Source organism: Anolis carolinensis, chromosome 3 (genome assembly GCF_035594765.1).
Source record: "Anolis carolinensis isolate JA03-04 chromosome 3, rAnoCar3.1.pri, whole genome shotgun sequence".
In the NCBI taxonomy this organism is placed as follows: Eukaryota; Metazoa; Chordata; class Lepidosauria; order Squamata; family Dactyloidae; genus Anolis; species Anolis carolinensis.
Window position 1 is genome coordinate 270,155,429 of NC_085843.1, and position 22,918 is coordinate 270,178,346.

Genomic DNA, 22,918 nt, shown 5'->3' on the forward strand with positions numbered 1-22,918 from the left:
ATGTATTATTTTCCTGTAATAATAATAATAATTACATGTATTATTTTAATCTATTATTATTAAAAGGATACATAAGCACATTTACATTGAAGAAGATGAGAATAATGATTTGATCAGAGTTGGACAGTCTTATCTTAAATTTGAGCTTTATGTAAATATTCAAAAACATTTAACCTATTGATGCCTCAGTTAATGTAATTTTATTGGTATCTGTTTTTTATTTCTGAAATTTACCATTCTCGGCTTATACTGGAGTCAGTGTTTTCCCAGTTTTTTTGTGGTAAAATTAGGTGCCTCGGCTTATATTCGAGTATATACGGTAATTTAGTAAACCCAGATTTTTTTTCTGAGAAACATTAGTATTCGAGTATTTATGTTCCTGCCAATGCTATTAGGAGTGCAGAAAATTCAAAGAACTGCCTGTCCATGCAGTGAAATGGTCATCTGATTGTGGGATCCATGACCAAACAGCTGTACCAAACAGCTCATGTATTGAAAAATGATCGGGTCAGGAGACAGAACATGAAGGCAACTTGAATGCTCTTTTAACTTGATATACACCACAGATTAACACATGACTCTGAACATATGACTCTGTACCAGTCATAACTGAAAGGGTGTATGACAGAGACAGGACTCGTGTGGCCTTCCAGATATTGTTGATCTGCAACTCCTAGAATTTTTTGACATTACCTAAGATATTATTAGGGACAATGTTGGGAAATATTGTCCAGCAAGATTTGGAGGAGTGCCTGATTCCCATCTCTGGTCAAGAGCAGGAGTGAACAACAGATGTTTTTGACATACAACTCCCGGGCTGTGGCGCAGGCTGGAAAGCAAGCCAGCTGCAACAAATCACTCTGACCAAGAGGTCATGAGTTCGAGGCCAGCCGGTGCCTGCGTCTTGTCTCTGTTCTATGTTATGGCATTGAATGTTTGCCTTTATGTGCGCAATGTGATCTGCCCTGAGTCCCCTTCAGGGTGAGAAGGGCGGAATATAAATGCTGTAAATAAATAATAAATAAATCAACCACAGCCAGTGTAACTGATTGGCTGGGATTACGTGCTTTACAGTCAAAAAGCAACTCAATGACCGTAGTTCATTCCTATGGGAAGATAATACTTGGATGTTAAATACTTAGGATCTTTTCACACCACAACTATAGCACTATTATTCCACTTTAATTGGCATGGTATCTATGGAACTCTGGGACTTTTAGTTCACTGAGGCACTAGAACTCTCTGGCTGAGAATTCTCAATGTCCCTCCCTGAACTACAAACCCCAAGACTCCATAGGGCTCGGGCTGTGGCACAGGCTGGAGAGCAGCTGCAATGAATCACTGCAATGAATCACTCTGACCAGGAGGTCATGAGTTTGAGGCCCGCTCGGAGCCTATGTTTGTTTGTCTTTGTTCTATGTTAAAAGGCATTGAATGTTTGCCTATATGTGTAATGTGATCCGCCCTGAGTCCCCTTCGGGGTGAGAAGGGCGGAATATAAATGCTGTAAATAAATAAATAAATAAATAAATAATAGGATGGAACCATGACAGTTAAGGTGGAATCATAGCACAATAATTGGGTAGGATGGAGAGACATTAATTGTGTTTAGAAAGGATAAGTAGTAGGTTCCTAATGGGGTAAAGAGTGTCTAATCTGAACTTCTCTCTTTTTGTGTGTTTTAGGTTCACTCCAATCTATAGGGGACCAAGTCACACCTACAAGGTACAACGGCTGATGGAATTTACCTGCTATGCTTTTAGAATACAAGCAGTAAATGATGCTGGTGAAGGACCTTTCTCAGAAGTGTTTACCTTCAGCACAACCAAATCCATTCCCCCTGTCATCAAAGGTAAACAAGATTCCCCTTCTAGTCTGGTTTGCATGACATATGCTACTTCTTGAGCATAGGTTTTTGCTACTGTCTTACTCGTCTCATCCCAAGAATGTCATATAGCTCAAAACCTTGGTATAGGCCTTTGACCACCTTCTTGGGGAAAATGTGCAACAGTTATCAAAAAGAAGAATATGTGCTGCAATGTTTCTTTTGGGCTGTATCTATTAATTTGTTGAAATCTTTATTTTAGCACCTCGAGTAAAAGCGTTGGAAGGAAATGCCTGTGAAATTGCATGGGAGACTGTACTCCCCATGAAAGGAGACCCGGTCAGTTACATTCTGCAGATACTGGTTGGAAGAGAATCTGAGTATAAACAGGTAGGAAGAGAGTGCTGTTTTGCATAAAGCTCATATAATTGTACCTTACTTTCTCTATGGTATTTTCCTTTATAAAGGACAAGTTCCATATTTCACTCTAAATTCTGTAACTTGCAGAAAACTCAAAAGTTTTTTTAAAATATATATATGTTACATTGTGTTCAGAACAGTCATTACATTCTGTGCAAGAAACCAGAAATTAATTATACTCATAGAAATTCCATCTCACTGGCTTTTGTATATATGTTTGGCAGACTGTATTCACCATGGTAGGTTTTGTGTTTTGCAAATGCTTAGAAAACTCAAACACCCACAATGCGTTGTAGAAAAGATTTGCTGAATGAAATAACCTTGGCATGACTATATTCAAAATACTTTCTTGCGGGAACTAATACAATATGTTTCAACTCAAAATCCTGTGAAGATTCTCATCTACAACTTGGAAGTAATGGTGATCATGGCTGCCAGATACCATTCCTCTAGAGAAAATACAAGGAGGCAGGACATTGCTTTTACCTGCCTTTAATATGGGAGGTTTCCTGTAATTTTAATTACACGTTTCTCCCTCTTTTCTCTGAGAGTAGATCCTCCACACACGTACTCACCTGGGGTTTTGTTAAATGGTATGTCCTTTCTTTCTCCTATTTTTCACTTGTAGGTGGTAATTAATCATACCGATATTGTAGAACTTCAACTCCTAGCACTCCATGCCAGTAATAAAGAATTCTAAGAATTGAAATCCAAAAACTGGAGAGCAGTGCCATTCCCTTTAGCTTTAAACCAAAAGAGTAGGCTCATAACATGCACACAGAACATCCTCAAAATCATGGGAAATCTGCAAAGCTTCTGTAAAAAACCCTTCTGTAAAAAAGCTGCCATTTTCATGAGGGCATAAAGTTGTATCTTAGAGCACCCTGAAGTTATCGCATTTTTCTTTCATTGTGTTTTTTTTATTTCAAATATATATAATAGACATTGGCCAGTTTTTTCAAGGTCTTTTTAAAAAAGAATATTGCCATGAAGCAAGAGAGGAACTGACTTTGTGACTGCTGCAAGGGTCATCTCATCAGCACTTGACACAGCTGATTTCCGCTAGAAATAGCAAGAGCTGTTTACTTCTCAGATTGAATCCCTTAGGGAGACTATAGGTTTTGCAAGGAGAAATAGACTGTTATTGTTTCTCAGTGGTTTCAGTATAGTTTCTGGAAGGTATCTAAAGATCTAGCTTTGGACACATCTTGGCATTCTGCAAAAGTTCCAAAGTAACTTTGTGTATCATAATTGGAATATGACAGTAAAATTTCCCATGTCACTCAAATACTCACATTTCATTCTTGTTCTGTGCCTTTAAGTCATTTCCAATTCATGGCAACCCTAAGAAGCAAATGTATCAGAGGGTTTTCTTGGCAAGATTCATTCAGAGCGAGGTTTGCCATTGCCATATTCTGAGTCTGAGAGAGAGTGACTTGCCTAAAGTCATCCAGTGGGTTCCATAGTAACTTATTTTTAAATGTTGGAGAACTTTGGTCTTGTCTTACCTTTTTTTAGAGTTGATGTAGCATGTTCTGTCAGAGACTCCAATGTACAAAATAATATTGCCCTTTAATTTTTGTAAATATGATATCTCTGCATACTGTCTAAGGAGATCCTTTAGACTGCAAACAATCAAAATGGATAAGAGTGATAATGATGTTGTTTCATCATTATTGTTATAGCCTTAATTTCAATGTCTTGTCTCCATTTCAGCTGTTTGTGAGAATATATTTACATCTAGTATTTGCTCTGTAACTGATGCAGCCATATTGTGGCTTACAGACAGAGGAAAGGGAAATTAAGCACGACTGTATTTGGCAATGTTTGGTTGTCTCTCAGTGACTGCTGCTTGCATCTTCACACATCTTCTGTTGAGCTTAGTCTGTTTCAGGTGGGAGATGAGTTAGAAGGCTTGATCATTAGAGAAGTGAGTAGATTTCTTTAAAGTACAAGCCTGAAAGAAAAGAGGATGAGGTTCAGAAACTGATGCTCAGAGATTTAAAAATGGAGTAATAGGATGCAACTATCTGTGTCACCAATAGCACCCTAAAAACTGAAGATAACATTTAACATTTCCTAGTCCAACATTTTAGCACCATCTCCCCAAACTACCTTCTGTGACTTAACATGGCTTCTCTTAATTGTGGTTCATGATGCTAACATCTAGATAATGACTGCTTATTGCCTGCTACTTCTTCCAGTAACAGAGGGTGTTCTGCCAGTAACTGGAGGTTGCCCTACTTGTTGCTATCTGGTTTTTTTTTGATGTGCTCTCTAACTCTTAGATAGGATTTCTACTTCATTATTCATGTCTGCAGTCATATGTTCAAGTACAGACCAGATGTGCCACAAGCTCCCTTCCCTGTTTAGTTCTACTTGTGTGTTTTTCCTAATCTAACATCGTGTGAAAATACAACCTCTCCCCGCTAGTTTGTTTAACAACTGAAAATTGTAAGCAACAAAAATACCAACTCGGGGTTTCTCAACCAGGGTTTCTCAGAACCCTGGGACCCACGAGAGTTTCCTAGGAGTTCCACAAGAGATTGTGACAGGAAAAAAATAATAAAATTTAGATATACGTAATAATTTTCTGAGCATTGTTTCAAGGGTTCCACCAGGGTTTTTTTTTTCATGTCAGGAGCAACCGGAGTTGCTTCTGGAGTGAGAATTGGCCGTCTGCAAGGACGTTGCCCAGGGGATGCCCGGATGTTTTGATGTTTTACCATCCTTGTGGGAGGCTTCTTTCATGTCCCCTCATGGAGCTGGGGTTTCTCAACCAGGGTTTCTCAGAACCCTGGGACCCACGAGAGTTTCCTAGGAGTTCCACAAGAGATTGTGACAGGAAAAAAATAATAAAATTTAGATATACGTAATAATTTTCTGAGCATTGTTTCAAGGGTTCCACCAGGGTTTTTTTTTTTCATGTCAGGAGCAACCGGAGTTGCTTCTGGAGTGAGAATTGGCCGTCTGCAAGGACGTTGCCCAGGGGATGCCCGGATGTTTTGATGTTTTACCATCCTTGTGGGAGGCTTCTTTCATGTCCCCTCATGGAGCTGGAGCTGATAGAGGGAGCTCATCCACGCTCTCCCCGGGTGGGATTCGAACCTGGCAGCTTTCAGGTCAGCAACCCAACCTTCAAGTCACAAGGCTTTTATCCCCTAGGCCATCAGAGGCTAAAAATGTGGAGACATCACAGAATCTAAGCATTCCTGTTAACTTGTAGCCATACAAGCTTGGGTAGATTTTATAACTAGATACTAGGGTCCCTAGCCCCTGTGAATGTGGGTGGCCAATTGTTTTGGTAGTCGAATGATGTTGAAGTCAAGTGAGATGCTGCTCTTTCAAGTAATCAGGCTCAGGAATGACTAATCCTTGCCAGAGGATGATGGGATACTGAGAGTTTTCAGATGTAAGGAACCTCGGTTATCGACCCCAAGTTAAACAATATATTCCCTCTGGATTAATGATGTAAAGCAGGAGCTTTCTATGCACAGGCGATATTACTACAAAATCCTCCCATTCACTTCGATGGAGAGAGTGGCTGATGGCTCCCATGTTTCTGGAGGTTTGTCAGAATGACATTCAACATCTTGGGTGTTTATTTTAAAATTCAGATTAAAATACAGAATGGATTATCCTCCCCACTAACATGGAAACCTATTGGACTAGAACACTGCAGGAATCAAAGTTTGATTCCATGCTTGGCCATCGAAACCCACTGGGTGATCTGGTGCAAGTCACACTTTCCCAACAAAGGTTATGCCAAATCCCCTCTCAACAAATTCTGTCAAGAAATCCCTGTGATAGTTTCACCTTAGGGCAGTGGTTCTCAATCTGTGGGTCCCCAGGTGTTTTGGTCTACAACTTCTAGAAATCTCAGCCAGTTTACCAGCTGTTAGGATTTCTGCGAGTTGAAGGCATCTGGGCACACACAGGTTGAGCACCACTGCCTTAGGCCTTTGAACGATAGAAGCAGCATCAATTACAACTATAATGAACTATGATATAGTGACAGACCCGGATTGGACTCGGAATGCGCCTTGAATGTATATTTATATGAATATTTTAATCTAATTAATTTAAATTGTAATGAATTGTAATTGTTTTATACATGTGTTTTATATTTGTAAGCTGCCCTGAGTCCCCCTTCGGGGGTGAGAGGGGCGGGGTAGAAATGTTGTAATAAATAAATAAATTAGGGTATCCATGAGTCAAAAATTATGGTGGGTGGAAAATCTTGAGAATTGTAACACAAATAAATAACTTGTCTGAGCTCCAGAGAACCCTTTGTAGATCTGATGGCCTCAGTGGATTTGCATGAGAAGACCTTCAAGGGAACTATGTGTACTTCGTCATCCAGACAATGAGGTCTAGTATTGAGTTGACAGTACAATCTACAGTATGTTTTGTAAAAGTGAAATTTTGGGAAGCAAACACAGAAAGTTGAAACCTTATTGACTTGGTGGTGCTACCCACAAGATTTTGTCTGAAATCAGGAAGAGAATCACACACACACACACACACACACACAGAAAAGTTTTCAGTGTGATCTTGTATTTTTTGGAAAGTTGCAAGAATTAAATGTATACATGTCTCCAATCAACTACAACCTGAGCTGGAAAATAGCATTTCCTTCTTAAGAACAGTTATACAATATACTTCCTTTCCACTAGATTTCTTTGCGTGTGATTTGTGCTTTTTTATTGAGTGTAGGTGTTTATTATTTTGTCTGGGCCGATGGCCGGTATTGATCTGGCCATCTCTGGTTTGCTGCACTGATCTTGCATTTATCAAACATCTCTTTATGGTCTTAGACCTTTTGAAGAAAAGTCCTTTTGATATGGTACTACTACTATGCAAATTTTAAAATCTTTTTGTTCATAGTTGTGTGATGCATCTCTGCAGTGGTCATGAGAATGGATTAGTGTTGTTATGAACTCAGTGATAAGTTGGCATTGAGTTCAGAATTTGACATCTTACCAATTTGAAATAATGTGTTATGTGTTAACTTTACCTTTAATGTTTTTACTATTTTAATTTGAGGGTTTTTTTAATTAAATGTAACCATTAAAGGCCAGCATCATTATTTTTCTTTTCTTACCAATTGATTAACTCTCTTTTTCAATTTGAATTATTATTATGATGATATTATTGTATGACACAGCAAACAAGATAGATATGCTGGATTTCGTATCACAAAATCACAAGTCGAACACTTCCCAAGTGTTTAGGACTGTGTGATGTATTTTCGGATGATGCGCGCAGATCCCAGTAGGGTGGCCTTTTGCAGTTGGCAGATCGTAATTTTGTCAATGTCTATTGTTTCCAAATGCCGGCTGAGATCTTTTGGCATGGCACCCAATGTGCCGATCACCACCGGGACCACCTGCACTGGTTTCTGCCAGAGTCTTTGAAGTTCAATCTTGAGGTCCTGATAGCGGCTGAGTTATTCCTGTTGTTGTTGTTGTTGTTGTTGTTGTTGTTGTTGTTATTATTTTAAATTCAACAAAAAAACCTCAATATTTTAACATTAATTGATTAATTGTATTTAATCATTTAATTTTAAATTTTAGTTCTAAGTATATGAAAAAATTATAGAAGTTGGGCTGAGAATTGTGGTTGAGAGGAGAAATATTAAAAGAGACCTGGGGATAGTATTTCAGTATAAACTCTGCTCCTATTTGCTGTTTCCAATTGCTGATCAAATTGCATAAACATGCAAAATTTCCATAAAATTATATCATCATAGAATTCAGCTGTTAATGTTCATAATATAATTATTTTAAGGAGTAGCTTTCTGGCCATTTCAGTTTATATGTGAAAATGCCCTAGTTGTTTTCCTTTGGCCACACATTACATTAAAATGTGATAAGTCTGAATTTCATGTGTTTCCATTTTCAGCATTCATCGTCCAAACTCAGGTCTTTCAGTATTAAATTACTTTTAGGAGACACACACAGATTGTGTCTCTGATATGCACATAATGTATGCACAGAAATACAAAGCTTCCAAGCAGAGCTCTATCTATTATATTACCGTGGGAGAGATGGGTGGGTTTTGTTCCTGATATGCACATGGCATATGCCTAGAAGGTAACAGATGATGGCTGGAGGATTCTGTAGTTCAGCAAAGTAACACTTCTACAGTCTGGCTGAAAATTATGTTTGTGCCCTAGTTTTACAGGGTTAATGCTTTTTCTGTTCATCCATGAAACCCTGGCAGTCAACAGCAGTGAGATTTCCTATAATTTTTCACCTGACTGTCTATTTCTTGTACTATAGGGTTGTTGTTTTTTAACCAAGATTCTTATGGGATTCATGAGATATTGATTTTGTCTGCTAGTGATATGTCATCTTGCATGCAGTGCCAAATAATCCTTTTGTGTTGTTGTGGGTTTTTTTTCATATTTCTTGCAAACTGGTAGGTCAAATTCAAAATAGGGAACTGTTCCTAAAAATGAAATTCCAAATATATCAACTATTTTCACTTATTTTTAAAATGTTATTATCAAACCAACTATTTGACAACATTTATACAGCTATTTGGCAAAACCAAATAGCTGTATAAACAATATACAAAACTGTATACAAAATTCTCAGGGATTGGAAGTACTATGTTAAAAACAACATAATGCTGCTTTGCAAACAATCAGTAAGTTTATGGATTAGCCCTTAGTTGTTCTACACTTTCCTTTGCAAGTAACATATATGTATGTGTGCATGAGCTTTCTAATTCCATGTTGACTTATGGCAACCTTATGAATTTCATTGACATGACACATTTTAAGTGATTGTACACATGGCCACTTCCTTGAGCAGCAACACAGACAGAACATTTGTCCTTCTTCCACCATCATCAACATCATTATTATTTTATACCCCACTTTTTCTCTGCCAAATGAGACTCAAAACGACTTCTCCCACCTTTCATAGGATGTTAAAGTTTGGGCTGCTCTGAAACTGCTTTAGTAAATTTTTATTTTTCTCTTAACTAAAACGAAAACATACTAGAGAAAGAGAGTTGAATGCAGGGCAGGGAATTGTTTAAAACACAATTCAGACATGAAGATTGCTGGATGTCACTTTCTCTAAGCCTCATTTCTCCACTTGAAAAATGGGAACAATCAAAACAAGCATTAAAATAACTTCAAGGCACTCTAGTTCTGTAATTCATCTAATGGCAGATAACCAAAAGCAGCACAATATGGAGAGACTAATTCTGTTTTCCAGGCTACATTTTCCATTCTTGTGCCTTGATTGCATATTCAGATTTAATCCAAGATATGTTTCATTTAAATAAACTAATAAATCAAAATGAATGGTTAATTAATCGGTTAAAATTCATATCAGTGCAGTTAATTGGCTACAGCGTATTTTATGTGTCAACATAATTGCACAGCAGCCACCAAAGGCCCTTGCTACCACTGTTTGTTTCCTATTTTGACAACTTTGCGTAATGAGACAGAAAAGTTGATGGTAGGTGTAACAAAGCAATTCCCCTCTGGTAATATTTCCTCAGTTGACATGAAAGTATTACTTGATCATTGGAGACATGGTTTCTTGACAAATTAATGGAAACCTGGGGAATTGCTTATTTGCCACTAGTTATTGTGCCTTAGTTTCCACCCTGCATAGCTAGTGCTGGATGCTGGATAGCTCCATCACTGTCAGAATTTGACAGGGGAAGATGAAGATGGGAGGACCTTGGGTGATGCGGCTTGGCATGACACAAAGGCTTTGTCAAAAGAAGGCATCGCGGAGGGAAAAGTCCAAATGTTTTCTATGGGCTTGGAAAACACTGGAAAGCTTCAGGTGTCTGGCTGATCCATGCCGCCTAATTGTGATGCTACAACACTGAGTATTTGTAATACAAAATGCTACAGAACTACAAAAAATTGTGCCGGTTGTGAGTAACACAGCTATGATAACTCACATCTCTGTCATTAAAGTTTTCTGTCCAGTTGGCACATGATGGTTATTGGGCTGAACTAGTATATCCCCGCTGATTCCAACCAGAGCAACCTCAAGGGCATAGGTGGCTGGATAGACAGAAAAAACACATTTTCCATATTTACATAGTAATGAAGGTAGTTTTACCAAAGTGCCCTAAAGTAGCAGAAAAATATATGTAAGAATAGTATACCTGAATCACCATTGGAGGAAATGATCAGCCCCCACTGTTCCACTATGAGAGCCACAGCATTTAATGGGGGAGACAATTTTACTGTCATTTGTGTACTGTATTGTGTTACCGCAGAAGGAGAATTATCTTGTCTATAACAGTTCTGTCAGTTCACTTGAGAGACTTTTCATAATGGGATCTGAGTCAAGTAAATGCAGGGTAAGTTAAGAGAAAAAACAGATAAGTGCCTTGCACAGAACACAGCTAACAAATTTCAAGCAAAATGTTACTGTTATAATAACAGTTGTTTGTGACACATGTTTTCAATAAGGTCTGCTGGTGTTCAGTAGATGTGGAAAGGCAATGACTGAGCTAATCTTTTTAACATTAACCCAACTCTTTCTTTCATTTCACCCAACCCTTGTCCTGAAATCCTGACCTCTGGCAGCCTGCAAATAATTTGTCTGCAAGCTAGCTGTGACTCACCACATATGCCCATTGGAAGATTCTGGGAGATTCTGACCAAAGAAATACCAAGCCTTAAGACCATATTAGATCTGCCATTTTTTCCTAAGTCATGCTGCCCAAAGGAGAAGGTGTTGAGAGATGGGATTCTCTTATCTCTTTTCACACCTCTGTGTGAGAGAAATAGCTGTTGTGAATAAAGATTTGGAGTGTGATGTCCTCATGATGCTGCAGACCTTCGGTTTTTTCTAGTTATTATGGTTAGTCAGACTTCACACTCCCCTCGTGACGTTTCTGGAGTATCTGGATTCATGAAGGAATCCACCCATTTCACACATCCTGCAAATCGTAGCATTGGGTCACAGAAGAAAACCACTATTCTTGTTTACAGTTCCAAGTGCTTGCCAAAAACTCTTTGTTGATTGATTGATTGGTTGGTTGGTTGGTTGGTTGATTTGAATAGATGCATATCCTCCTTTTTCCCCAGAGTGGCTTACAATCTAAATTAAAATAAAAAAGCTAAAACAATATGGCATACAGAGGTTTAGAAAACGTTAAACATTTGATCCAATTAAAACACTGCATTTGAGACATTAAAACAATTGAAAACACATGGAATACATATTCCCCATTGAAAATATATTACATATTAAAATTGCATGTCTCTTTACCTTCAAACAGGCTGAAGGCCTATTTGACCAGGATGTCCTTTGCTTTCTGGCAAAAAGGGAATAGAGAAGGAGCAAATTGAATGTCCTATGTTCCATTGATAGCAGTCATCAAGAGGTCTGTCTTACCAGATAAGCACAAGAGGGTGGTGGGACTTAAATCATAGTTTGTCCCTTCTGTGAGAGAGGAAATTGGGAAAAATTGTGTAGAAGATTAAAAACTGTGCTTCTGTGTATGCAGATGCACTGAAAAATTTGTTAGTGTTAACAAAAAACCTGTCTGATCATATTTTAGCTGAGGATGTCTTAGATCAGGTGTGCTCTCAGTCAAACACTTCAAGTGAAAGTTGAGCAGACACACTGGAGGACCTAGAGCTTCCTAAAAAGGAAAGCTCTCCAGGAATCTCTTGGAACCCTTCCAGAAAGGCTCTATATCCAAGGATCTGATCCCAGGTTTTCTGCTTTAAACTGGATTATATGAGTCCGCACTGCCAGATAATCTGGGATAAACAGAAAACCTAGGATCAGATCCTAGGATGTGGGGTCTGTCTGGAAGAGCCCTAAGTTCTTCAGTGCAGAAGCTGAACATAGTCGTACTGAATGACCACTGATTCCTAGAGATGTGATCTCTCAGGTTAAAAAGATTAGTGGGGTTTTTAATCACAGTTTTTCCACTTTTATGGAAGTACTTCACCTCTAACCCAGGCATGGGCAAACTTTGGCCCTCCAGGTATTTTGGACCTCAACTCCCACAATTCCTAACAGCCAGTAGACTATTAGGAATTGTGGGAGTTGAAGTCCAAAACACCTGGAGTGCTGAAGTTTGTCCATGCCTGCTCTAACCTCAATGACTAGAGGACTGACTGCAACATGGAGAAGGCGATCCAGGTTGACTGACTGAACAATAACAGCCAACATTGCAACATTTTTTGCACGTTCTATGGAGTAATAATAATATCGAAACAGGGAGCGATCAAATGGTTGATAGACAACCACATCAAAAAGAATGTGCTGAGACTCAAAGGCTTAAGCAACACATGACACATTTCAACCTTTCATGCTAGAAATATTGAGTGTTTTGTTACCTACTTTGTCAAAAGTTGTTAGTCTACAAAAGTTGTTGCTAACTCCCTTTTGGCATTTTCTCTACCATCAGAAATTGAACTCCCCATGGCAGGCATTATGCAGATTTATATTTTCTCCTATTTAGTGACTAATGTTCATGACTCATAACTTTCCTGTATTTCATTACTCCAAATTGGTGAGATCTTTGTTAGTCAACAACAACAGTGGTAACAGTGACATGATCAGATGGTTAAATGCACCCAAGAGGAACTTTCTGCATTGTTTTCTTGGTTGTCATGTGTTCTCAAGAAGCCACCCTTCTTTAAATAAGAGAGAATTCCTCTGTAACAATCGTAGATTAAAAATGAATCATAGAATCAGAGTTGGAAGAGAGCTCATGGGCCATCCAGTCCAACCCCCTGCCAAGGAGCGGGAAAATCGCATTCAAAGCACCCCCTACAGATGGCCATCCAGCCTCTGCTTAAAAGCATCCAAAGAAGGAGCCCCCTCCACATTCTGGTGCAGAGAGTTCCACTGCTGAACAGCTCTCACAGTGAAGTTCTTCCTAATTTTTAGGTGGAATCTCCTTACCTGTGGTTTAAAGCCTTTGTTCTGTGTCCTAGTCTCCAGGGCAGCAGAAAACAAGCTTGCTCCCTCCTCCCTATGACTTCCCCTCACATATTTATTCATGGCTATCATGTCTCCTCTCAGCCTTCTCTTCTGCAGGCTAAACATGCCCAGGTCTTTCAGCCGCTCCTCATAGGGCTTGTTCTCCAGACCCTTGATCATTTTAGTCACCCTCCTCTTGACACATTCAATCTTGTCAACCTTTCCCTCCAATTGCGTTGCCCAGAGTTGGACACAGTGTAATTCCAGGTGTGGTCTGGCCAAGGCAGAATAGAGAGGTAGCATGACTTCCTCCCTAAGTGGAGTATCCTGCATTTGTCCCTGTTGAACTTCATTTTGTTAGTTTCGGCCCATCTCTCTAATCCGTTAAGATTGTTTTGATTTCTGCTTCTGTCTTCTAGAATATTAGCTATCCCTCCCAATTTGGTGTCATCTGCAAACTTGATGATCATGCCTTCTAACCCTGTGTCTGAGTCGTTAATAAAGATGTTGAACAGAAGCGGGTCCAGGACGGAACCCTGCGGCACTCCACTTGTCACTTCTTTCCAGAATGAATAATGTCTGGTTTTCAATTTTGAATACATGTAATGTGTGAGCTCCATGCACATTTATTTCCCATTTAAAATTATGGCAATTAACTTAGGATTGTGCATCCAAATTACCAATTATTTAATTGCAAGGAGGGAGTTGTTTTATTTCTGTCTATAAGTTCTACTATGAATTGGGGATGGGAGAAATACAACTAATACTTTTGCTTCCAAGTCCCCATTTATAATACGGTGTCATCTAACTTATGACTGGCTCTCATTGTGGCACTGCACATGAATAGGTCAAGAGAATTTGTCCCCAGTTCTGCCAATGTTTAATCAGCATCACTAAAGGACAATCACTCTTCCATCTGGCAGAAAATGACTGAGTCAGCTTTTGAACTGGTCAATGACTGCAGAAATGGAACTATTCAGTAATTATAACAAATGTCTTGTCGCCTTTGATATAGAGGGCTATACATTACCACTGTTCCTTCAAAAGTCCAAATTGATGGGACGGTTTTGATTGTTGGCAGTTTGGAGGAAGGTCAATGTCTGAGAAGTACATTGCCTCAGTAGAGAAGATCACAATGGTCTGTAGACACCTTCTAGCATGAAGTTTTCTGTCTGTCCTCACCACACCCAAGGATGTGTAGCTTGTTGCTCAAGTGTTTCTTCCATATCTTGCATTCGTCTGACAACAAATTACCTTTACACTTGTTCTAATAATAATGATTATTATTACTATATTTATTTGTACCCCACCTTATTTCTCCCAGAGGAGACTCAAAGCGGCTTAACATAAAAAACATTAGCATACAAATAAACCTAGTATAGTGATTGTTCATGTGACCTTGTCATTCTTTGAGATCAACTCAGTAAAACAATTGTTGCAGGCATCTTCTATGGTGTGAACATGAATTTATGTTGAAGGCTGGGACTAGACTTCATGATGACCATAAGATTTCTTACAAAACCATAAGTGCTGTATTAAGCTTTTTTCTCTCTCAACTTTGCAATGTGCAGCTAAGCCATGTATGATTTGGCAGTATACTGGGCCTTGTCCCTATGCAGTATGGTAGTCTATAATGAGCTGTGCTTTGAAAGACATAAGATGCAGTAAAAAACCCCATATTTGTGAGACCAATATCCACAAGTTTTACTTCTGAAAAAGTATATTCTCTCTAGGCATTTTCTAGGCCCTCCAGGATATGTTTTTAACCAAAAGTTGACCATAGAATAAATGGATGTCAGAAATGTTAGAGAGGTGTCCTCTATGATCATTTTCTAGGTCCTCCAATATGATCCTATGGTATCCTTCCACCAGAAGTCTTTCACTATGATTTGCGGATCCACATTTCCATAGTAAGTTCAGGAACGTATCCCTCACAGATGTGGAGCCGGACTATACTATCACATCAAGTCTTTCTACAATGTCCATACAAGACTACAATTTTGTGGTTGCAACCTAGCAATTCCCATCACCAGTTGTTTAGGTCTAAGAACTCCATATATTTTCTGTGCCATATTTTGTGTGATGAGAAATGGTATGTCTCAGTAGTTGTTCATGGTGTGTTCAAACAATATGGTGTCCTACACAGAACCACCTGGAAGGTTTTCTGTCCTGCCTTCAGGAAGGAAGCTGTTGAAAAGTGTGGATATCAAGACAGCAGCCCGAGTGTTTGTTCAAACTTATATGAAAAAAACGCTTTTTTTGTTCTTGTTTCTGAAAGGTGTACAAGGGAGAGGAGACAACGTTCCAAATCTCAGGCCTTCAAACCAACACAGACTATAGATTCCGCGTGTGTGTTTGCCGCCGGTGCTTGGATACCTCACAAGAACTTAACGGACCTTTCAGCCCATCTGTTGCCTTTATGCTCCAGCGAAGCGAGCTCATGCTTACAGGAGAAATGGGAAGGATAGATGACCCTAAGACAAAAAGTATGATGCCTTCTGATGAACAGTTTGCAGCCCTCCTTGTTCTTGGCTTTGCAACTGTCTCCATATTATTTGCCTTTATACTACAGTATTTGTTTATGAAGTAAAGAGTCCCAACGCAAGCGTTTGAGATACCATTTTTAACTAATGCTACGCATTATAATCCATGAGTTTTATTCAGATATTCCTTTTTATTTCCTTTTTTCCAGTGGCATTTTCCTGTACATTTTATACATTTTTCCTGATTATTATGGGGTCAGGGTTGGGGTTGGAAAGGGATAGTCCTATTTAGCAAAGTAAGTATCAATGTTCAGGTGCATCATTTTGAAAATTCAAGACTAGAAAGTGGCCAGAGCTATCCAAGCCAGATACCAAAAGAAAATATATTGCCTTTGATTTTGCTTTTTGCTTTTTTTCTTTTAAAAATTTAATCTGTTTAGTATTGATTGATTCCTCTCCCTTCCAATTCAGAAATGTAATCAGTTTGCCTTCATATTTTTTTTTTGTTGCTAAAATATTGGCAGTTTTTAAATTGCAAGTTTGTTACCTTTAGAATATGCTTTTGGATCTTATGCATCTGCAAGTGTTAACCACCAGTATATAAGTCTGTTGCAGCTAGAATGTGATGTTCGCAATACAAGGTGTAAAATGGACAATAATTATCCACATTATGTAGGATGGTATTCGCCTTGAATGGAATCCTGTATCAACTGGTTAGTTACTGATATTGAACTAAGTAACTTCTCTTGGCCTGGTGGAAAGATCATTAATCCAGACTCCTGTCTCGAGAAGAATGGTTCTCGTACTTTCTATGCAGCCAATACCCAGTAAAGTGGATTTGGGGGAAAGAGTTGTGATTGTGGATAATAGTGTCACAACCATGACTAAAGGCACATCTACACTGGACATTTAAGCCAGTGCAAAACCAGCAGAGGAGGAAGCTATTTCAGCGTATGGAAGCCAAACCTGGAACCCATTTGAGACCTGGATAGTGCTTATATACACTGCAAATTCTGGCCTCGAACCAGCTACAGAATCTCCTGAATCCATGGCTTCACTGGGGGATTCAGGATTTATTTTTTAACTCCCCTTGTCCCATTGCACATGTGTAGATTGCAAAAACCTTAATCGGTTCTGCCATGCAATATGGCTTACATTAAAGCACACTAATGCACATTATGATCTTTATGTTCCCTTGACCTAGCTTATCCCCCTCACTTTGCTTATGCATGCAAAGTGATCATACCGTGTAGATGTAGCCTAAGTAGTGAATATGAAACCATTAAGGATGAATACATCTAAGTAATTGTTTCATATTCAAAATAACTTGTTAATCGTAACTGTGATACTATTGTCACGATCCTACTCTCCCACCTCTCTTCATGGAGAGAAAGAGGACCATTCTGTTGGCAACTGGAGATAAGTGAATTATATTTACTTCAGATCTGAGGAGTCAAGTCCTCAATTCAAGAGATTACTTAGGTCATTAGCACACTATACTGTTATAGCACTATATTCTACTTTAGCTGCAATAGTAATATTCTGTGAAATTCTGGAGTTTTTGGTCTGACGAGGCATGTAAACTCTCTCACTGAGCATGCTAAACGCCTGTCTCTAAACTGCAAATCTATTGCATGTTGCCATGACAGCTAAAGTGGAATATAGTGTGACTACAGCATGGTGTTATTAGCACATTACTTCAGATGCTGAAACTAAGTTGTTGATACACAATTCCAGGCTATATGTTTGCTCCCTCCCCCAACTCTCCCCTGTTCGGGATTCTCCATGATAAATAATTTTAAATTCTGCTACATATTCAACTATATATTTAGCACATTACAATCCAAATAATTTTATCCTGCGAGCTGAAGACTTTTTAAAAATATATTATTTTCTCTATCCCAACTGTTTGCACAGTATGAATTGCCTGTATAGCGAATCTGACAATTAGATAGCTTTAGAAATGATAAAACATTACAGTTTCTACCATTTTCTTTATTTTATAGTCGTAATTTTAAGAGGGCATTGTGCAATAGTTACTCCCATGTCCAGCTGTTCTTTTTTTAAAAAAGCTGCTTTTAACTTGTTTGTTTGCCTTTGTATATAAACTTACTCTTAATCCAATCACTAGATTTGTTATATTCATCTTGATTTATATGTTTAGAACTGGTGAAAGCTTGCTGCCTTTGCTATTTATATTAATTATTCCTTTTTTTGACATAAGTAATCTTTCAGTCAGCCACTTAAGGGGAAGAAAGAAGTGCATTTTATTTCAGTCTTAGGAAAACCAGGAAGAGTTAATTTGAAGCAGGACTAGATGTTGCAGAGGACATGTGGCTGCTACTGACAATAGGGCCACAGCTTGTATCTTCTCTAGAAGTTGGGGAAAGTTGTTATTTTGGAGTATAACTTTCAGAGTCTGTTAGTCAACTTGTCTACCATGGTAACTAGGGGATTCTGAGAACCACAGTCTAAGAAACAAACTTTCCAAGTTCGGCCCTTTTTCTTCTTCACCTGTCCTGACACGCATCCCAATACATATGGCATGACATCAATCCATGATAGGCTTTCTCTCATCTTGTTCATTTTGAGTGTCTGTTACTTATAATACTGGAGATAGGACTTCACTTTGTGTCCTCTTGTAGCAGACATTGCAGATGAAGAGGTGTGTCAGTGTTGATTTTCAACCATGCGTGCTATCTATCATTGGCTCCAGTCTTAAGCTGGTGTTCTTATCAACAGCTTATATGATCCACTACCAATACAGTTACAGTACGACCCCTATATCCATGGATTTGATATGCATGGTTTCACTTATACACACTGGCCTTCTCTAGGTTCTCAGTGTCCTTCTATGGTATAGTTCCACATCAACTATAATCAAATTATAAACTTCATTGTTCTCCATGATTTCAAGTATCCACAGGGGGATCTCGGAAGATATCCCCCATGGATACTGGGGTCGTACTGTACAGTTTTTCCGTAACAACATTGTGTTCATTTTTTTTTACATCAGTGGCCTAAACATGCTTGTTAGTGCAGTCCATTAAAATCCTTGGGATTTTTTTTTAAACTTTGATTCATTGGATTATTTATAATGTCAACAATGTTCAAGTGCCTCAGGGATATTGATGAGCAGGAGGTGCAAAGAGTGCAACAGACACGGGTTGTAGTCCACCAGGAACTTCCCGTTTGCTCGCACTATTGCAGTAAACCAGATCCCTCTGCAACTCCACCTTAATTTCCACAGAGTCTAGATATACAGAGAAACTACCATTGTGCACCTGCTTGTAAAGCCTTGCACACAATGGAGGTTCTTGTAAAATTGCGCTCCACATTTGGTATATCCCTGCTTTTTTAAACAACACAAAAATAAACATTTTGTATATTTGTGCATTTATTTTTTCTTTATTTCTTTCTTTTAAGGATTTTCTTTGCATCATAGCTCTTTTGTCCTCTGTGTTTGCTATGATACAGTGTCCTGTATGCTACCATATATTCCCATAACCAAAGTAATGGGGCAACCAACATTATTTTTTGTTTTAGGTTTATTTATACTATATACTGCATACTGTACTTTAAATGCCAATTACAGTGCAATTTTATTTATTGTAAAAACAAAAAAATAAAAAATAAAAAGTGTACTTATGTACTAAATTTTCCCCTTCTCTTGTAGCATGTTATATTTCTGTTTGGTTCTGTTTTATACAAGTGTAATTTAGTTAAAATGTTTTTATTCCCCAGCTGCATTCCTAGAATTATTAATCTTCTTACGGTTTTCTTGTATGTTTAAAAATGGGAGAGTCTAAGTGTATTAACTGCCAAAAAATAAATGCTGTTTTTTTTAAAAAAACAAAGAAGAAACAAAACCACCCAACATTGGCATCATCAGCCAAGCATTATCCTGGGTTATGCCCATTAAGTCTATGGGTTTTGTCTATCAATAGAGCTTGTCAACTTGTGCTCTTGACCAATAAGTTTACATGTAGCCAAAAAAAATCATTATCATCTCTTGGAAGCATATTCTAAGATGGGTGAACTATTCTGTGTGCCTCTCTAGATGTAGCAAACTAGTACAAAGGTTCTGTATTGTTACTAATCATCCTTAGTTTATGAATATAAACCTCTTTCTTCCTCCCCTTCTTCCATGGGCCAGCCATGGTCTATCAGATGTTGCTAGTGGTGTCATATTGATGAAACATTGATGATCCGGAACATTAACGTTTCAAAAAGGTTATTTTGGTGGGGGAACATTCATCCAAAACTAGCCCTATTTTAAAAAAGAGTTTGTTGTACTTAAATTTCATTGATGAGTGTTTGGTCCAACTGACTTCCTTGCCATCCAGACCAATATGTTTTGAGAACTGATCACTACAAAAACCTCCCATTTATAGAGATCCTTTCCTGATGGAAGTTTGTTGTACTTAAATCTCATTGATGAGTGTTTGGTCCAACTGACTTCCTTGCCATCCAGACCATGTTTTGAGAGCTGATCACTGCAAAAACCTCCCATTTATAGAGATCCTTTCCTGATGAAAACTGCTACTTAATAATTTTTATTATAAAAAATTTAGATGTAGACATTTCAGGGTGGATCCAGACTAAGTTTAGTGATGTTTTGATACTATGGAAATTACTGTATATACTCATGTATAAGTTGACCTCATATATAAGTTGAGAACAGGTTTTAGGACCAAAATCATGGATTTTGATATGACTTGTGGGTAAGTTGAGGGTCATTTCACAGAGAGAGGAAACATCAATGCTGCCTCTGGATCAACCACCCCCAGCCACCATAGCCATTTCCTACCCAGGCATGGCACCATGGCAAAGAAGGTTTCAGTGCTTCTGTCAGATTCTCCCAGGATGAAATCACGCCTTTTGCTACTCTACTCAGAGAAAGGGACAGCTTCCTTTTTTGCCAGGGTACAGAACTCACCCTGGCCTCTGAGCTGATGATTTGACTAAAATTTCTACATGAGTATATAGCGTAATAATATTTAGGTTTAGTGCGACTTGCTTTTCCCATTTATTTCAATGGGACTAAAGTGTGATGATGGCAATGCAAGCTTCCCATAGCATGGGTGGAGGCTTCTGTTGCACAGATGCAGCATGTCCTAAACCATGACTCTTGAGGTTGAGTGGTGAGAATAGCTTATGTCCCTTCCCATTTTTCCTCCAATGGAAAAAAGGTTTGGGAACTTTTGGATAACGAGAGATTCTAGGGTCGAAATGGTGGGTCACCAGGAGGCTTGCAGTCTGGCTAATGTTGATGTCATTGTTGGCAGAGCAATGCCAGGAGAGCAGCCACATTGGGAGAAGAACGTGTGCCATTCTCCAGCAGAAGGCCTCCTTCCCCTTGGCTAAACATCCTTCTCTTTGGCCATCACTTCTTCTCTGCTGGCAGAGGAGAAGGTCCATAGCATCTAGTGTCCCTTCCTTCAGGCTTGGAAGAGAACATATTGTTCTCTTTGAATGAATCCATGGGTCTGAATGTTTAAACTAGAAGACACCAACCTGTGATCTTCCAGATGTCTAAGACTGCAATTCCTATCAGCTCTATCTTCCATTACCAATGGTAAGAGATGATAGGCCTTACAATTCAACAGTATCTGGAGGGCCAGGTGTTTCCTACTCCTCATTTAAATATGTGCAGTAGTTTCACTTGAGATGAAGAGTAAAGTCTGTAACACTTACTTATCAAGAAGATTTTCCAAAATTGATTTATTGTATTTTCAGAAAGAAAGTATTTTCTTCTTTGCAGTTTCAGAACCAAATGTTCCCTGATGCACTTACCACCACTGCTATTAGATACAAATATCTCAATATGACATCAATAGTCATCTTGCACACACTGCCATTTTTGACGTAGCTGTTCCCTAGAATTAACTTCTATCACAGCCATAAAATACAAGCGTTACAAATTCAAACCATTCCTGTTTCTAGTTCCATAAACGGCAGATCCAAACGTTTTGCTGGTTTTGTTGTATTTCCCTGTATGTCTTTCGTAACCTGATCAAGATCAGCTCTGTACGACCAGCCTTCCCTTCCCCTGCCCTCAATCGTGCGTAGACTATAAAGAAATTGTAAAAATAAAAAGTAGGGAAATATTTTAAGAAACTATTTAAAAGGAAAAGAAACATTTTTATATTATCTGCCTTCATCCTTTATGAACTTGAAATGTTGTAGTTTTCTAATCCTGTTTTGTCAGCAACAGTAAATCAGTATTCACTGTTATGATGGAAAAGTGCCCTAAACTGAATGTTTCTGAACGTTTTCCTTGCACAATTCTTTAAATTGAAATAAAATGAAATAAAAGGTTGTGTTTTTTCGTTTGCTTGTTTGTTTTACCTCACTTATAGGACATACATTCCAAGCTTTTCAACTTTGAGAGAAATAATCATAAATTTTCTTGTATTGTAAATTTTAACTATTTCATATGCATTCTATTAAAACTGCCATATCAATTTTAATGTATAGTTTTTCCCAAATATTATGCTATGTATGTAACTGTATCTGTAGTGTATATGTAATATATTTATGCCCAATAAATGTTTTAATTCTTTATTGATAGCAAAGTCCCTTTTTGTATCACATGGTCTACCCATGGAAAAAAATCTTGCTTTGAGTGCTCTGTGTTATGCAATGCCTACAGAACATCCCCTGTTAGCAGTCGTTACTTCTGTTCAGTAATTTCTGCAGCAGCCCTGGGAATTGATTCATGTTTCTTGGAAGCATCGAAGCTCCTGTCCATTCTCTTTGTAAACAAGGTATGTGCTGCCCATTCATCTTGTTTTAAAGGAGAATTATGGCTTTCTCACAGGCTACAGGAAGAACAAACCAGGGAGGCTTTTGTGGGACTAATGTCCTCTTGCTCCTAGAGTTGCTTACTTTCGTTCGGTGCCCAAAGTTGGCTCCATCCACCTTCATCCATGTTCTGAAATATGATGCTTGTACACTTCCAAACCAAAATTCTTGTACATTCAGCCTTCCACATTCTCTGGAATAAGGCACATGACTATTCAAAATGATTCTTCTGATAATATTGACAATAATTTTGGCTCCTTGACTCATTTCCTCATACGACTCAAAAATGAGTAATTAACAAAGGTGAGTTCTTGGCAGTGATTTACAAATCCCACAATTGTGTTTAAAATAAAAGCCTTAAAATAATTTGCTATTCCCAACCAGATTTGAACTAATTATTGAATGGTAAGTGGCACTGTCATAAATCCCATTGACTTGCATAATGTCACTGT

At 38.4% G+C, this 22,918-nt stretch overlaps 1 protein-coding gene across 2 annotated transcripts in view; it reads left to right on the forward strand.

Moving 5' to 3' along the window:
* Positions 1 to 22,226, forward strand: part of fndc3b (fibronectin type III domain containing 3B) — a 320,815-nt gene extending 298,589 nt beyond the window's left edge. For both annotated transcript variants that reach the window (XM_008106024.3, XM_003218149.4), the window contains exons 24-26: positions 1,686 to 1,852; positions 2,088 to 2,215; positions 15,455 to 22,226. In XM_008106024.3, coding sequence (XP_008104231.2) covers positions 1,686 to 1,852; positions 2,088 to 2,215; positions 15,455 to 15,766 — 607 coding nt within the window. In that variant the 3' untranslated portion in view covers positions 15,767 to 22,226. The remainder of the gene's footprint in view (positions 1 to 1,685; positions 1,853 to 2,087; positions 2,216 to 15,454) is intronic.
* The last annotated feature ends 692 nt before the right edge of the window (positions 22,227 to 22,918 follow it).